Source organism: Trypanosoma brucei, chromosome 10 (genome assembly GCF_000002445.2).
Source record: "Trypanosoma brucei brucei TREU927 chromosome 10, whole genome shotgun sequence".
NCBI classification, from domain to species: Eukaryota; Euglenozoa; class Kinetoplastea; order Trypanosomatida; family Trypanosomatidae; genus Trypanosoma; species Trypanosoma brucei.
The window spans coordinates 3,113,988-3,130,719 of NC_007283.1; the positions used below are offsets into that span (position 1 = coordinate 3,113,988).

The window sequence follows — 16,732 nt, forward strand, 5'->3', positions numbered from 1 at the left end:
AAAATCATCCCACTGCAAAAACCACGTGCCAATTAGAGCGGTACGTGAAGTTTAAGTTTGGCTGCCCACCATACATGATATAACACACCAAGAGGGGTGCCAACAGGAAACCCATGGGGACTGCAACAATAATTATGCTAAGAGAAAGCACCACCACCAGCACCTCCGTTTCACTTCCAGTAAGAGTGGTAGTTGTCTTGCATCGTTTTTTTTTTTAATTATGGTTAATATTGCCTTTTTGCATCGATGGGAAGTAGAAGAGGGGGGGGGGGGAAGTCGCCAATGCTATTGCAACTTTTCCGGGCGATATCGCACAGTTGCGGTCAGCAAATACGAATACTAAACTGAAGGGACGTCCGTGCGCCGCGAGTACCTTCCACTGACTTCTTCCTGCAATTAATACCAAACGACTAACAGTGCATCGGAAAAAGGGAGTTGGGAAAGGTACCGAGGACAGCGCGGATGGTTTCCCTTATGCAAACAGAGGACACATTAAGGAGCACATCGCTCTCAACGATCAAAAACACTTGCTGAGAGAAATGTTCCCCAATCCGTCGCATGAGCTTAATTACGAAGACAAGTAAACGTATAAATATAAATATATATATATAAATATATATATATATTATCCCAAAACACGACTTCCATATTGAAACAAACCCTGCTAACGCTACGCTTTATCTACCTTTTAACATCCCCTTCGGCACTAATTGCATCGGGAAGTGTTGTTTACCGCACAACGTCACTCACTGGAACACGCGCACAGGAAGGCGGAGCATGCTGGAAAGGGATTAATTATGAAACCACAACAACTTTATCAGGCAAGGAGGAGGGCGGGGAAAATACACTGGTAAGTGATGCAAAGCGCATTGTAAGAATCACACACGCTATTGCAATAAACAAAAGAGGAGCTGCGTAACACTTGTAATGTTCCAATTAACCCCATGCACGTTTCGTAAATAGATGTGTTGCGCCAGCCGACAGGCTGTGAATCTGACCACGAATTCGAGCACGTACAGATTACGCCTTCTTTGCCTTTCTGTTTTTGTAACACTGACAGCAAAGCGCAACGGATATGGCACCTACAAAGATAAGCAGAAGAAATGTCGCAAGGAGGAAGCGAAACAACACTTGAAGCAAAGTGCAGTCCGGCCAAACCTGCCCCTGAACCGACTGCATCACGTATGTAACAAAGGGCGTGGGGTAGGTTGGGGGATAGTGTCGGTCGGGAATGCCAGCACCACGTTCGTCACGTTCTTGGCGAAACATGGTTTCACATTCTTGTTGTTTAGCTAATGTGGCATCCTCAATCCACCCATACTCGTTTGCCTTTGCTTTGTATAGTTGACAACCCGACTTATGTGTAAGGGCACTAAGCGGCAGCGTTAGGTGCAGGGCCACTGCTCCATTTTCAGGAATGCTGTGAATTAGAATGGAAGCGTTCACATCCCTCTCGAATTGCTCTCGACGTTCCTCGTGCGCGCTTGTCTCTGACAACTCAAACCGAGCCTTTGAATTCGCTGTTAACTTCAACACACCGAAGTTACGCTCAACATAAACCCCAACCCGTCGTCTGCTCGGAAACAGAGACGTGAGGATTGTTGGCAGCGCAACGAAACTAGCCGTGCTATGCGTGAGCCCAGAACTTGTGGCCTCTATAATGGGATATCCAAGTGTCCTCATGGCGGCTTTTCGGGTGTCCATCCCGATTTCACCCAAGTGGACGTCACCACTCATAAAGATTACCCGATCAGTCCGGAACTGCCGCAGTAGTGCAAAGAGTCGGTCACGGGATCGGGGGAAGGCAGCCCAGCTTTCCGACACCTTCTCGTCTAACATAATTTGCACACCATTTGCTACCACCGTAAGAGCACAACGCTCACGACCGGTCGCTGGGTTACGCCCCGCCACGTCGTCCCTAAGTCGCTCTTCCAACCACTGCCACTGTGTTTCACCTAACATATTTCCACTCCGAGTAGCGTTGGATGGATCTCTGAAGTATCGCGCGTCCAGTAGCAGAAAACAAAAAGCGTTATCATAAAAATGTTTCATTACATTTACCGCAGCGGTTGCTGCGGTGTCACTGCCAGCCGTAGAACTTAACAATTCAACTGGAACGGCCTCAAAGTGGTAAACTCCTTGCCGCTTTCTCCTTGGATCAGTGCGAGGCACTCCCAGAAAGTCTAAATAGAACTGCTGCATCGCGTCCTTGTCGGAGAATTCTGCTCCCCCGTCATTCTTTCCCATGTCATGATCATCCCATACGCCGATGACGCGATGCTCCTCCCCTTCCCCTTCCCCTTCCACACGTTTGCCAACCTCTTCACTAGAAGATGGAATGTTAGTACGTTTTCGCTTAGCAACGCAAGTGTGGCGGAAAGCAACGTATTGCGGGGCGTTAGCTTGATGGACAAACTTGGCCTGTGCAGCCTTTAAGTCAAGTGGCGGTGGAGTTTTCCGGAGTATCACAGTTCTGTCCGCGTACACGGCGTCACCAGTCCATATCAGTGCATCTACCGGGCGCCGCGAAATGCATTGTCCCATTTGTTTGGCTACGGAGCCGTTGAGGCGTTGCTCAACCGTAGTGGCGATGACGTCCCAGTAGTTTTGATCACCGTCGTGTCGGTTACAACTGAGAAACACAGCCTGCCCCATGGTGTGGTTTATCCCATACACCTCAGCACCAATGCTTCTCCGCACCGTCGATTGAAGTGCCAACAGAATGAAGGCGATCAAAACCATTAAAACAACCGGTGCCGTTCTGTAAACGCCTCGCCTTAACATTCTTTTCTTCGGTCTACTTGACCCCTCTCCCGCGTTATTTATGACCGCTTAAACGTTGGAAAATCTCAAAAAAAAAAAGACTCGATAAAAGACCCACCAGCATGCATTTGCACTGGCTTTATTCAGATGATATTCCCAGTAAACAAAAAGTTATGATAAAACTAGGACCGGGCAACTAAAACGTCACTAAATGGGCACGGAACTCAATTCACACTCAAACCAGGTCCATGTAGCGTCAAATTGTATCGACTTTATCAGCGCACGTCTGTGTGATCGGTGACACAATTGAAATCTACACAATCATGGTAACGCGTGTCACCTGCTTCAACCAAAGCCACTTCTCCCAATTCAACACCATCGTTGCTTCGGGTGGAAACAGGGGAGAAAAAGCGATTTCCATATGTGATAAATTGGTGTTTGTCCTTCACAGTTTTTTCGTCCCTCACCCCCCCCCCAAATAAAAAAACAACAATTTTTAGCAGTGTGATCATGAAAAAACAAAAAAAACACACTTGCGCTCGTCACTACATCATGCATGCCCGCACTGACTTCTTCTATCCCCCCTTTTTTATTTCACACGTATATTTTTAAAGGGGTGCGCGAGCATAGACAACTTTGCGTATGGTTATTTTGGTACGCTTTGATGATGAGTGTGTTCAGATGATCGGCGCCCTCGCCCTACCTGCCATACATATACCATTGGTACTTATCCATACATGTATGTCTTTGCTTTTCTACGTATCATTTCGTTCGCACATGCCCTTGCAGAGATGTGAGGAAAAAGTGTTTGAAGTCAGGTGGGAATTGCTTGTGGTGAATCTTTCGGAGAAACACGCAAAAAATAACAGTGATGATAATTGTTCTAACATTCACATGGAAACATGTGGTTTAGCCAACGAAGAGGTGTGCGCGCTCGAGGGGCGCTGAAAATGTTCTCCAACCCAGTGCCCTGGCCCATGACGTCACATTGCCATCACCAAATTTTCTAGAAGGAATGCAATAGACAAAGAGCAACTAAAAAAAAAAAAAAGCAAACAAAAAACAAAATATAAACACATTACGTTGTAGAGAAGACGAAATTAGCATTGTATTCGATTTTCGCAGTCTAATATATCTAGTGAGCCAATAGTGACATCTGTTTTTTCAGTGCCTTCCATTCTAGTTTCTCCTTCTCAAGAACAGTAACTGCATTCGTTGCCTCCTTGAGCTTCGTCTCTTGCCTCTTGACATTAATATCGTGCTCTTTGAGCCGCTTGGCGACATCCTCTTCCAACTCCTCGTACCGCCTGTGCATCCTTAGAGCATACCTTTCCATGGTTGCCACTTGCCTGCGGAGGCCGTCCAGTTCCGGATCGTTGGAGACTCGGGGGAGATATTCCCCCGTGAACCTCGCCGGATCTGTCGTTCTAGTTGCATTTGTTTCGACTGGGCTCAGTATTTCTTCACCATTCACCAAACGTGGCGATGCAAGTTCCTGCTTCTCAGTATCAGCTTCCACTCGCACCGACGTGCCGTCGCCCTTTTCATCTCCGCACTTCTTTTCACCTTCCAGTGGATCGGAGTGCCGATTCTCTGCAATCAATAAGTTACCGTTGAGCAACAGTCCATTGTTTTGAGATGTTTTGTTGTGCCTGCGCAGCCGACTCTGAAGCTCACTGCGCTCTTCAAGTGCACGTTGGATGGCAATTCGGAGTTCCGCCACCTCCGCTTCTGCTGCCTCTCCCATAGCTTGCAACATGCTGCGACCGCTGCGTTGCATACTTCCCACTTCCTGTTTATATTCGTGTTCGATGCGGCTCAGAGTCCTTTCCTGCAACACCATCTGCTGTGTATATGTTTCTATGCACTCCACCTGCATGGCGAGTTCTACTTCACGATCACGAGCCATTCGGCTCATCTTGCGAATACTTTGGTGGAACACGGTGGCGGGGTGATCTAGGGCGTGCGACATGCTGCTTCGGAAAAAGCGGTAGATGCCGTTCGCATTGCGGCGTAATAAGTTGATGTTCTCCCATTCCTCAACCGATGGCGTACAGTCGCATTCCGTGTCGTTATTCAATTCCTCGTCTGACTGCGTGCGCGACTTTCCCAATGCCGTTTCCACATCACTGAGTTGCTGCAACAACATGTCCCGACGCCTCTGCTGGTGAAGGAGTTGCGTTTTCCTTTCGAAAAGCATGCCCTCGAGCATATCGAGGTGCTCGATGGAGTGTAAATAACTCCGCACGGCATCCGTCTCAGCGTTGACTTCCTTTACTCGTTCCAAAATCATTCCCTTTTTTCTATCTAAATCGTTGATCTGATCTTTCAGCTGGCTAAGGAGGGATTCCTTTTGCCTTTGCTCTACTTCCATGTCCTCCTCTCTCTGTTTTAAAGCTGCAAGCTTTTGTTGAGCAGCTTCAATTTTTCTTTCCAACTCATCGTCTTTCATTCTGTGTAGTGGAGCCGCAAGACTGAAACCCTAGTGCTCTCCGTCAACGGTAATTTTTTTTTTTAAAAGAAATGTAATCTATAACCTGTTGGGGGCTGTTGCTGCTACGAGATGTTACATGAGTACATCAAATACAAACAAACATATACATAATAAAGCAGAAGAGATGGAGGAATACAAGACTTGAGACTTACGCATGCACCAAACAAGGTGCAAAAATAAATGACCTCTTTGAGAAGCGTAGAGATTCCTCACCACGGTTAACAACAAGGTGGGGGAGGGTGGGAATGGGAGAGGAAGTAGTCGTTGGTGTCTGAGGAGGATGGGGAATAAATAACTGTATTATCTAATCACTCCTCTTCCGCCTCTTTATTTCCTCCTTTTCATGTAATATGTACATTTAATGTCCAAAAAAAAAAAAAAGAAACACACACACACACACACACAAGGGCGAAGGCTAAGAAGGTTAGAGAAGTGTGGCTTTTATCTGCCTGCTTACATGCGGAAAACGAGGAGAGTTTAAGCGGGCACATCGCGCCAGAAAAATCCAATGCATATCCCCTCGCTCTTATCTACTTGAACACTCTAATCGTAGATGAAATGTAACCTTTAAAAGCCAGTAAAGCTTCTCAACAAAGAACTGCTAGCACCAACTTTGTACCCGACAGCACTCTTCTTCTTTTTTTTTTCCTCGCCTCATTCCTCAACTAATAAAACCTCATAACGCAACTCAGTTACTCTACGCACTAACACCATTTGCATTGGGGACAGCATCTCCACTCTCCACCTGCTGAATGACAATCAGGAGATATTTCGTGTCGGGTGCGACGAGTACTTCATGTTTTTTCGTCCGAACGCGAAGGAAGAGAAGTTCATTGTTGTTATCTATTTCAAGCACAGCATTTCGGGCTTTCATGGCTAAACTTTGGAACAATGCACTGTACTGCACTGCGAGGAGCCGTGAGTGCTCTTGAAACGTGTGACGAATAGGGATTCCATCCGTGTTGACGATGATTATACCCTGAACACCTGGATGGTTTGTAATTTGCTTCAGTAGTTCTTCAATGTCGCCGCTCCCGCCTCCAATTGCAGCCATTTTTGCTTAAATGTATCCTTGTTCTTTTTTTTTTCTCTCCACCCTTCCTTTAGGTTTCGTTTTCTTCTCGTAGACCCCGCTTGGGTCCCCTTTTCTTTTCTGTGATTGTATGATTTGCGCTTATGGTTGCGCCACCTCTCCAATTGAGTTTGGTGAACCTGCTGATGTCGAAGGAAGAATTAAGGCAAAGGTAACAAATCTGATATAGTTTTATAAGAAGGGCATTACTAAACCGTACATATACGCAACATTTCCCTCTCCCTCGTAATTGACGGGTGACACACAAGTACGATATGTAGAGGTTAAACAAACAAATAAACACACACAGATAGACACACACCGTAAAGGGAGAGAGTATTATTTAATGGTGATTAAACCTCACTTTATCAGATGTAAACACACCACTTGCGGAACCTCACTGGGGTTCATGTAGAAGTGGCGCCTCTGTACACGCAATGAGGCATCGTACTCGCTTTTAATTCTCTTTCTTTTCTTTTTCTTCACAGAAAAAAAAACTATATGCACATCATTTAATCCAAGGTTATACACCTATGAAACCGATGGTGTTGCCGTTAAACGTGTTTGTATATCATTTCGATGCTATAACTGCCAGGGAAATTGATGGTACGGTGGCGAAATAACGCTCTTCAGGCAGTTGCGAGACACTCCAAAATTTGTGAGTTGGTTGCGAGGGCGACATTCAGACATTCTGGCAATATATACATATATATATATATATATATATATATATACAAATATAACCTATCAGCAACAGTGCGGAATAGATGGATATCACAGCAACGTGTACCACACCATTTCTCCTCCCCCCCACCCCCCCCGCTTCATATTTGTTTCCAGAGTTCTCGGTCACTTCCGAGCTTCGTTAACTCAAATACTGACGAGAAAACCACGCCACCCACAACTGATGCGCCTACGTTTGCAACAGTACCCTTAAACAACCCTCGCCATCCCTCCGCTGATAAAAGGTCACGTACTACAGTACGCAAAGAGGTGTACTGGGCGCCCTTGACAGCTCCAGAAACTGTAGGGAGAGCCTGCATCCTCGTATGTAGCACATCAACGGGATTAAATAAAAACGATGTTACGCAACTTGCGACCACACCCGCAAAGGCGTTCAGTGCGGGGTTGTCTGTTGGGGAAAGAAGCCAATTTTGCTGCCATGGTGACTTTTTCTCCCCAACGAGGCTCATCTCCCGCTCCCAGCGCGAGAGGGTTGGTTCTGCCATTGTATATAGAATAGCTTTTGACCTGCTGTAGAGTGCCCACCACACGCCACTTGCGGGGAGTGTCATGATACCGGGCAGAAGCCCAGCGTAGAGACCACGCAATTTGTATCGAGCAGTGCCCCAACTTGTACCGATGCCGGGTTGCTTGTAGAGATTACTGACCTCCCGTAAAGTGTCACGGAGTGATCCGTAGGTGTTGCTGCTACTCATGCCATACCCCGCAGTCATTTGGCGGTTGCACACAACCACAATGGGAGTTACAAGAAGAAGTGATGCTAGCTCCCCCGCCATGCCACCCACAGCTGCTGAGAAACTGTTGGTCCGGAAATCACGGCCGCGCTCAGGAGCAACGTTCGCGTCGGCGAATGCGACATCCAGTGCCTCTTTCGTCCATTCCATCGTGTGGAGATAGACCAGTTCGCCTATAAGGTTTCCTATCATTGCCGCCCCAACACCACGATAAATAGCCCGAAGACCCCTCACTTTCTTACTCGAGTTGTTGCCACCGCCCACTTCACCACGGTATGCAGAGGCTATGATGGAGAATACGGATGGAGGTTTCGCTTCCCTTGTGATGCGCTTACGGGATATGGCAAGGTAAAGTGGATGCAGCAGCAACGTTCGTAGCATTGCGTTAAAGCTGACTAACACAAACCATGTATCTTTGTGAAGATCAGAGAAACTGCGGTTCACTGCATTTCTAGACAGTGACGTTGGTGACGGTGCGCTAGACGGATACTCAACCTTTGATGAACTACCAGATGTAATGTCGTCAACGGCAGCGATGTTGGTGATACTCATCTAACTTAATGTGAGGACGTCCACTATGTTTTTTTTTTAAAGGTGAAAACAAACACACACTGTTCCCAATTTATGTGTACAATGCTGAAGGGTACAAGAGAACTTTTTTTATTGATTTTTTTTGTTTTTAATAAAGCAGGGAGGGGGGGGCAAAGCAGCGCTAGTCCCGAGCCCAATAAAAATGTCATTTGATTAACTGCATGCAAAGACAGGTAAACGAAGTGGGGTTAAAAGGGGAAAAGGAGCGGAAGGAAAGGTTCCTCCTCCTCCCTCCGACTCCCAAAGTTTATTGGATTTTCACTGTTATCGATATCGCTAAAGCTGCTAAAAAAAATATGTTCGCAGACAAGAGAGGGCAAATGTGAGCCTCACATTGAAAAATAAACTCCATAAATCCGTTTTGTACTCTACAAAAAAAAAACAGCCATAGAGCTGTTGTCAGCGCTGCAAGCAGTGGTAAACACATATGCCCAGCATCAGATAATGCAAGTACTTGTGTGTACCACACTTTCCTAACCTCCCCCCCTTTTCTCTTTAGATGTGACAGGTAAGCTGTTTTATCACCTACTCGACTACCACAACCTCATTGTCAAGAACGCGTCCGTTCCCAATGATCAGAGGCTCTTCCTTCAAATTTTTAATAACCACATTCCCTCTAACGGAAACGTCGGCACCAAATTCCACCAATCCACGGACGGTAAGTGATGTGCATTGTCGCAAGGATGGCACTCCTCCCTTCACAAGCTTTTCGAATCCGTCAATCATCTTGTAATGCTCACCGTCAAGATCAATAGCTGGTGGCTTTCCATTTCGCTCCTCACACAGAACAAGACGCTGATCCTCCGTCACCTGATACGCATCAGACCTTAACGCAAGTAGATCACTGCAAGTCTTCACAGGTGCAAACCGCTCCCTTGGAACCACTACTGCTTCCGATCTATCAAATAGAGAAATTGCGGCACCCATCGCCACCTCCAGCTGGTACACCTTCGTTGATTGACTGTCCTGCGGGTTCACCGTCTTGGGGTTTCGCATCACTGGAAGCCGCAGCACTCCCAACTGCTCGTCCATCATCTTCTTCAATTCCATGAGATTTATCCAAATGTTGTTCGTATTAAAGAAACAGTGCTTCGCGATGTTTTGAAAGCTATCCTCATCTTCTTTTGGACACTGAGCAGATTCGCGAAGAACAAAACGTCGTCGCGTTTGTCCAGTAGTCTCGTCAATGACATCCTTGTACGCCAAGTGGCCTCCCTTTTTGTCTGACTCCGTACGGCGACACACCTCCATGAGAAACCCCAGCTGTTTTTCGTGCATATAGTCCAGAAGCCTCACATCTAGTGTCGCGCCAAGGTTGTCTCCGTTTGATATAAACATGTAGCGGTAGCCTTTGCCCAACAGGTAATCCAACTTACCACTACTGTAAAGCACCGTATATACGTCCCCGTGTCCTGGTGGTACCCACTCGCACGTTGGGTCAGCCTCGTAGGTGACGGGAAAGAAATTGTCTTGCCTTATCTTGGGCACTCTGTTTTGCATGAGTTCGATGTCTGAGTCAAACACCTCGTACAAGGTAGGATACTTCCGAAGAAAATTCTTAGTTTCTCCCGATGTGGAAAACGAGTTCATCAGCATAAACGGCACGTTACAGTTACGCACTTGACGAAAATGCTCCAACTGCAGGGCTGTGAAGTCAAGAAACGTCTGGCCATTCTTCACCTGTAGCAGGCTCTTGGGGCCGTTCAACCCCATCCCGGTACCAAGACCGCCGTTGAGTTTAAGAACGACCGCTTGTCGCAGTAACGCAGTGTTTTCTCCCTTCGTTTCGATACCCTGAAGGAAGGGAAGAGATTCCACCGGAAATATTGACTTCTCGGGTATATAGCCGGTTTCTCCTTTCCGGACAAGAGCGTGTTGGATGAGGAAAATATGAATACACTTCTCCTCAACACCTGATGCCTGCATTTTTTCCAAGCAGGCCAAAGCTGCCCCTGAAAAGGCTGAAGGAGGGTTTAGCGGCATCGTGTGACACAACAGCACACACTGACACCGTTCCGAGGTATCTGATCTTATGAGCTTGCGTATTTTTCTGTTCGTTCTGAATTGTGTGCGCGTTTTTAAAAAACAACAACAACAACAACAACAACAACAACAACAACAACAACAATCAATCAATCAATCAATCAATCAATCAATCAATCAATCAATCAAGCAACAAACATTCCAAGAAAAGGATGAGAGAAGGAAGTGCACGAAGTGACAACAAGGAAAGCAAAAGGTCGCTACCACCACACACACACACACACACACATGTGCATACTTCCCCAATCACTGGTCATTTTACGTGAATTCTTCCTGTTGAAAATCATACTGCATTAAATTTATTCCCTCTAAAAGGAAACAACATACGGTAACGCGAGAGTGACTTTAACTGGTCCTGCTACTGTGTATTTGAAACTGCCACCACATCAGGACTGACGCACCGAGCGATTATTCCTTTTTTTTTTTGTGTGTGTGTGTATGTGTGTGAGTGTGTGTTCGTTAACCCCCCCCCCTACACACACACACAAAAAAAGGAATAATCGCTATGTGGTCAAGTGTGCAAACATCTCATGGAGCTCATGCTCTCCAACCCCCTCTTCATCGTCGTCATCAATATCTTCCCATTCTTCATGTTGGCATATCTTATTAATAGCTTTTTTACCTGTTCGCAACAGGATAGCTTCCTCAATAGCACCGAGTTCCTTCCGGTGTTTTTCCTCCTGTTCCTTTTGCAACTGCCGAATGTACTTCCCTAATTCCCGCCGCTCCATCTTGGCATCTTCACCCTTCCTAATCCTCTGCCGTCGCGCCTCCAGTTCACGTGTGTGTTCCTTTAGCACCATCCGTTCGGCCGCTTGCCGCTTTAGGAGTTTGCTACGCTCCGTCCGCAAGGCTGCAAAAACGTCTTGATCGCGTTTACCTGACCGCTTGTGGCCAGTCATCTTTTTTATTCTCAATGGCACAGTTTTGACCCCACGAGCAGCCGCAATCACAGCAGCAACGGAATCCAAACAGCTACCCTTTTTAGCGCCCCTAACCTTCTTCTTGCGGAGGACACGGGAGTTACCCCCAACTCGGCGTTTGCCCATACCCCCCAGTGAGCCTCACTAAAAGTAATGAAAGGAACAGAGTAGCGTAAATGTCATTTCATAAACCATTTGGTTCATAATCGGAAGAAAATAAAGTTATATACACGAGATACACTGCAATAGAAATTGTCTTTTTTTAAAAAAAAACTGGTAATAGTTTACATTCACACTAAGGTGAAGTGTGTCTGGGGAGGGGGGGACGGAATGTCAAACAACGTCCCCCTCCCTTAGGGAGTGTGTAAATGTGTGAGAATGGAGCCCTTCGTGATTATTTGTATTGTTACCCACTCCTTCGTCCCAATGCCTCGTCAAAAAACCGCTCTTTTCCTCTTGAGGATCTCTGACCCCCAATTGTTACATGTAGTTGACACACACAATAATGAAGATAGGGAAGTCGTCGTGTTTTTTTTCCTTTTTGAACTCCCCTCACAAAATACCTCAAAGTTGAGAAGTACCGAATCTGGAAGACCCAACCCCGCCCATGGTGGTTGAATCGTGGGGTGCCACCGGACATATACGCCGAAGCTGTACATAATCAGCCCCACTACTGCAACTCTTAAAGAGCTGTGGTGGAGGGTTTATTTCACTTCGTTGGAGAGGTTGCATGGGTTCTGGTCTCAACTGACGCGATACCCGTAAAAGTGGAAAACGTGGCTTCTGCGTTGTGTGGCCCTGACTGATACCTGTTTCATCCCTACGGATAACCTGATCATTACCGCCGCAACGCCCACCTCCCCTGGGTGGTTCGGCTACTGTGCATCCCTCAGAGGAATAGTGGCCTGTTGGCAAGTGACTGGCACTTTGGGGTAGCTGAGTCCCACTTTTAGTGCCACTCTCCTCCAGTTCTTCCACCCTTTGACTTCGCTCCCCGCTGACTAAAGATGTAGTAAATGTTCCACGATGAGTAGTGTTGTAGACATATTGCCTGCCAGAACCATTGCTTATGGGGTCTAAAGACCTCCGCCCCACCAAGTTTTCATTACCATAACCTGAGGTGAGCATTTCGCTGCGCCGCTCCACATCAAAAGAAGTTTCACGTGGGCTCGTGGCAAGCGTGCTGTGAATATTGTTTACATCATAAGATGGAAATCTCTCACGTGAAGGGTTTTGCACCACCTGATGCCATGAGGACGCAACTGAGGCAAAATGTTGACTATGTAAGGTGGGTCGACTGTGCTGCAGCTGCGGTGCATGACGTGACGCACCTGATTTTGTTAGCAAGGGTAGTACGGTGATGAATGGTAATCCTTGTCGTTGATGGCGGGGAGACACTAATCCTTGGACAGTAACTGACATAATCGGCGACACAACAGTGGTGTCCTGGTACACTTCGCATGGAATATTTCCCGAGATGGAGTACTGTCCGGTCGGACTCCCTCCCTGTGCATCATTCTTTGTCACAAAAGACCTAGCGTTGCCGGTCTCCTCTCCGCGCCTACCGATAAAACCTCTAAGTGTCTTTACACGCTGCTTTATCCACTTCCTCCGTTCCTCGGCTGCGGCGCTACGCATTGGCCGATCCAAGAACTGCAGTGGGATAACCATATACTCCTCTAGCATCTTATGACGCTTTTCCTGTTCTTCACGGAAAAGCTTTTCTGCCTTTCGAACCACCCATGGTTCGTCCAGTTGCACCAGTAGATTCGCGTAAAGCGGCGGTGCGGTACCCACCGATTGAATCAGTGATGAAGCGAAATCTAGTCTTCGAAACATCTCCCCCCGACGTCGCTGAATATCTGCTTCAACTGCTTTCCGCTCCACGGATTCTGTGCATACGAGGAGTTCGAGAAATGCACCTATCAGTTGTTTAAGTGATCCGTCGTTCCCGCACGGAGTTACTACGTGGGGTGGCCTTTTAGTTCCCGTGTCATCTTCTGCTAACTGAGGAAGCGCTTGCGCGCCCTTACACGAGGGCAAATCTATTTCCCTACCACCAATGTCCAATTTCTCTCCCCCTGCCCGAGGGCATTGGGGCAGCCAACTTTCAAAAAGTTCGCCTAGACACCGTCGTGTGCCCTCTTCACTATGCAGGGCAGAGGTCCACGGTAATTCGTTGATGGTTAAAGGCAGCTTTCCGCCACTCCCAGCAGTGTGCGCATCCGTTTCCTCTGCTGCCCTCGTAAGACAGTCACTATCAACATCTTCGACCTTTAGCGGAGGGGGTGGAATGGCGCCACAACCAGTGGTTTGCAGTATCTCATCTTCAAGCACCACACGCGGGATCATGGGTGTCAACACCGTGTTAGCTACTCTGCTCATCATGTGTTGTATTTGCAGGACCTCCATACGCTCTTCACGCATGATAGCCAGTGCCCTCGAGGCGTATTGGGACTCGTACGCCCGCCGCTCGTCACGTTGAAGCGAAAGGTTTTCCCGACAACGATGTGCCACACATCGTTGCAAAAAGAACCGTATAAGAGAAATAGCCTGATTGTACTTCATATTTTTGTACATCCAGTGGACAAAGTGCCGCTCCTTCTGGGACCGAAAAACGCGCTGCAAAAAGCGAGCAGCTAATTCTTTCCTTCTGGAAATGCGCGTCAGCCGACTTCGCAAGAATGGAACGAGCACACTAATTGCAGTCCTCTGGCGAATACGCTTCCGCTGTTGACGGTCACGCCACATACATTGAATCTTATAAGCAGCCCTTACTTTTTCAACGGTTTCGAGTCGGACCTGCTTTCGGTACCGGATCAGGACGCGGCGCATGGCGGCAGCGAAAAGCAGCGAAAGGGCACAGATGAAAAGAGGCCTAACTTTCCGTCGAAGTGAGAGATGCCTGTAGAGGAAACGCTTCGGCATGTTGCTTGCAAGCCGTCTGTACCTGGACAGTTGCTCTTGTGATGCTAGCGACGTTCTCGCGCTTGCTACATATCTTCCTACACATGAGCTTGGCTGTCTGCTTTCAATCGAAGCGCGGCGTCGTGAGAACTCGGTTTGTTTGCCAGCCAGCGTAGATCCCCAGCCTTTCTTGCTGTTGGAGGTGAAGCCGTCCATCCTCTACAAAGGGGCGCTAAACAATGTGATAAATGCTTGCCCACTGCCTCTTCCACTTCTGTTTCAGTCGCAGAGAAACACAACAACAACAACGAAAGCAATAAATGATTCAAGAAAAAGAGAAAACAATAATAATTGATTTGTGTGCTCAGCAGAATCTGGATAACCCGAAAATACTGCAGTGCATCCGGACACTGAGAACCACATTACCCTATATCGTAAAAGTGGCATCATCCGCTCAATCTTTTACGCTGTGTTTTATCCATCCTTTGGTCACACACAGAGTAGGCTCCATCCAGAGCAACAAACGTTCACCGTGAAGGCTTCCTTTCAATTCCCACTTCAGGTCCATGGCAAGCCATTTGGTACAAACAGTGCGCCTATACAATTCCAGAGCAGGAATATACGAACCATTACAACTGTGTTCCCTCCCCACGGGTCACACACAAACTGCCGACCCCAAAGCCAATACAATGCCGGAGAAGACATGACTAGACGATTCACCACATTAACATGCGCCATAGTGGCGCCAAAAGCGAGAATCACGAGAAGACAGATGATGTTGGAAGACTGAACAAGGTTCTCCATTAGTTTGTAAATTGAAAACAGGCGTTGCTTTTTATTTCCACACCGGTCTTCCCGGCAATCGCTTCTCGGTTCTTGATATTCTTTTGAAATATTTGACTCAGTTTCCATACTCCGCGCCAGAGCAGGCTGAACTATAAACAGAACAAAGCCGCGCACGGTAAAAAACATAATGGGAGCACTGATGAGTACATTCGGTGCATTGCCCCAACGGTAAGACTGCAGGAACCCGACATTCCAGTACCGCTTTTGCATCCAACCGTAGAATGCCCAGAAGCGGCCGCCGATTGCGGCTCTGGACATGTCATCCCACAATGGAACGAAACGGCTATAACACAAGTAGTTTAGCCCGAGATATGGTGTAATGATGATAACCACCTCAATCAACACAATCACACATCTTGCTAAGCTCGGCCACCGACGAATTGGAGAGGTTACGCCATACCGCTTGGCGTATCGCTTTCTGTAGGTGTCAAAAAAAAACACCTGCAAGAAGACAGGATACAGGACGAATCCAATGTATGTTGTCGCGTTGGATCGAGCACAACCTGCCACGGCGAAGCACAACACGGCCCCTGCCTCAGCAGCAGCAGTTCGCCACTTCCCTTGAGGTGAAACGATAAGCATATACACGCCAAGAAACGTTGCAAAGGAGAAAACACTTTCCGTGTAAAGCACCACGCTGAACACAGCCGTAGGACTTAGCATCCACATCAGCACTGTTGCACCTACTTCCTTCCATAGCCTAGCGTTCAAGTGTTCCTTCACCGTCACCTCGTGCCGATAATACGGAGGCGGCAGCGGAAGGCTGTCCAACCAAGTTCCGGATGTCATTGACATTGCTTTATCCTTTTTATTGGTGTAATCCACGCCATGGGACCCACTGAGCAGGGTAAGGATGGTGATGCGCCGCAAACAGACAGCCGCGGCACCACCCATGGCAACATTCAGCAACGCCACCTGAAAGGTAACTGGCACCGCCGTCAAAAATTCCGGTAAAAGCACGTCGTTTAACCATGAAACTGTCCGAACAATAAATGGAACGAGTGGGAAGAACGCGCAAACATTTTCATGGGAGTACCCATGTTTGGCCACGTGGAAGAAATGCACACCATCCCAACTCCGAGGAAAGTTTAACAGACTCCACGTACTGTTCATATCATCATATAGCAAAGTCCCGCTGTCCCATAGCAGCTCCGTGCCATAAATATGCGGAAGTGCAACGCGAAGGAAGAGCATCAGCAGCAACAAGAACATGCGCGACCCGGACACAAGAAAAAACAGTTTCACATCCGAGCAGTAGGCGATTCGTTCAAGACCCTCGAGTCTTTGCGCACGAGTTGGCGACATTCTACTCGACGCACAGGTTGTACAAGTGGTCCTACGAGGTCCCCTCTCACCTCTTATCCGAGTGGTGTGTGTTTGTGTGGGTTGGCGGTATTGATATGGTGGACAATGATTTAAAAAAAAAAGAAAAGTATGACGTTTTGCAGCTGAAGATAAGACAAAATAAATAAGGAAGCAATAACCTCAGTTTTCCCCGCTTAATCCAACACCTCCGTTCGCTACAGTTTGTGTAATACAAATTTAACTTGTGTAAGTCGCACGCCACAGAAACGCGGTAGAATGGCTTGTAGATCGACAAAGGTATATGTTGCGA

General features: G+C 47.4%; 8 protein-coding genes across 8 annotated transcripts, besides 7 other annotated features; all 8 read right to left on the minus strand.

Annotated features, from left to right (window-relative positions):
- Positions 1-587: 587 nt before the first annotated feature.
- Positions 588-626: a microsatellite.
- A 394-nt stretch (positions 627-1,020) lies between these two features.
- On the minus strand, positions 1,021-2,784 carry Tb10.389.0370 (hypothetical protein, conserved; the record flags this gene model as incomplete). Its single annotated transcript, XM_822701.1, has 1 exon — positions 1,021-2,784. The coding sequence occupies one exon, from the start codon at positions 2,782-2,784 to the stop codon at positions 1,021-1,023; it is 1,764 nt and encodes a 587-aa protein (XP_827794.1).
- A 1,114-nt stretch (positions 2,785-3,898) lies between these two features.
- Tb10.389.0360 (hypothetical protein, conserved) lies at positions 3,899-5,215 on the minus strand (the record flags this gene model as incomplete). Its single annotated transcript, XM_822702.1, has 1 exon — positions 3,899-5,215. The coding sequence occupies one exon, from the start codon at positions 5,213-5,215 to the stop codon at positions 3,899-3,901; it is 1,317 nt and encodes a 438-aa protein (XP_827795.1).
- A 426-nt stretch (positions 5,216-5,641) lies between these two features.
- Positions 5,642-5,662: a microsatellite.
- Positions 5,663-5,954: 292 nt separating this feature from the next.
- On the minus strand, positions 5,955-6,311 carry Tb10.389.0350 (dynein light chain 2B cytoplasmic; the record flags this gene model as incomplete). Its single annotated transcript, XM_822703.1, has 1 exon — positions 5,955-6,311. One exon carries the CDS (start codon positions 6,309-6,311, stop codon positions 5,955-5,957), a length of 357 nt encoding a protein of 118 aa, XP_827796.1.
- A 715-nt stretch (positions 6,312-7,026) lies between these two features.
- Positions 7,027-7,071: a microsatellite.
- An 82-nt stretch (positions 7,072-7,153) lies between these two features.
- On the minus strand, positions 7,154-8,188 carry Tb10.389.0340 (mitochondrial carrier protein, putative; the record flags this gene model as incomplete). Its single annotated transcript, XM_822704.1, has 1 exon — positions 7,154-8,188. One exon carries the CDS (start codon positions 8,186-8,188, stop codon positions 7,154-7,156), a length of 1,035 nt encoding a protein of 344 aa, XP_827797.1.
- A 735-nt stretch (positions 8,189-8,923) lies between these two features.
- Positions 8,924-10,381, minus strand: Tb10.389.0330 (UTP-glucose-1-phosphate uridylyltransferase 2, putative; the record flags this gene model as incomplete). Its single annotated transcript, XM_822705.1, has 1 exon — positions 8,924-10,381. The coding sequence occupies one exon, from the start codon at positions 10,379-10,381 to the stop codon at positions 8,924-8,926; it is 1,458 nt and encodes a 485-aa protein (XP_827798.1).
- Positions 10,382-10,482: 101 nt separating this feature from the next.
- Positions 10,483-10,523: a microsatellite.
- Positions 10,524-10,574: a microsatellite.
- Positions 10,575-10,648: 74 nt separating this feature from the next.
- Positions 10,649-10,670: a microsatellite.
- Positions 10,671-10,866: 196 nt separating this feature from the next.
- Positions 10,867-10,897: a microsatellite.
- A 47-nt stretch (positions 10,898-10,944) lies between these two features.
- Tb10.389.0320 (hypothetical protein, conserved) lies at positions 10,945-11,490 on the minus strand (the record flags this gene model as incomplete). Its single annotated transcript, XM_822706.1, has 1 exon — positions 10,945-11,490. The coding sequence occupies one exon, from the start codon at positions 11,488-11,490 to the stop codon at positions 10,945-10,947; it is 546 nt and encodes a 181-aa protein (XP_827799.1).
- Positions 11,491-11,928: 438 nt separating this feature from the next.
- On the minus strand, positions 11,929-14,487 carry Tb10.389.0310 (hypothetical protein, conserved; the record flags this gene model as incomplete). Its single annotated transcript, XM_822707.1, has 1 exon — positions 11,929-14,487. One exon carries the CDS (start codon positions 14,485-14,487, stop codon positions 11,929-11,931), a length of 2,559 nt encoding a protein of 852 aa, XP_827800.1.
- A 342-nt stretch (positions 14,488-14,829) lies between these two features.
- Tb10.389.0300 (hypothetical protein, conserved) lies at positions 14,830-16,422 on the minus strand (the record flags this gene model as incomplete). Its single annotated transcript, XM_822708.1, has 1 exon — positions 14,830-16,422. The coding sequence occupies one exon, from the start codon at positions 16,420-16,422 to the stop codon at positions 14,830-14,832; it is 1,593 nt and encodes a 530-aa protein (XP_827801.1).
- Between the last annotated feature and the right edge of the window lie 310 nt (positions 16,423-16,732).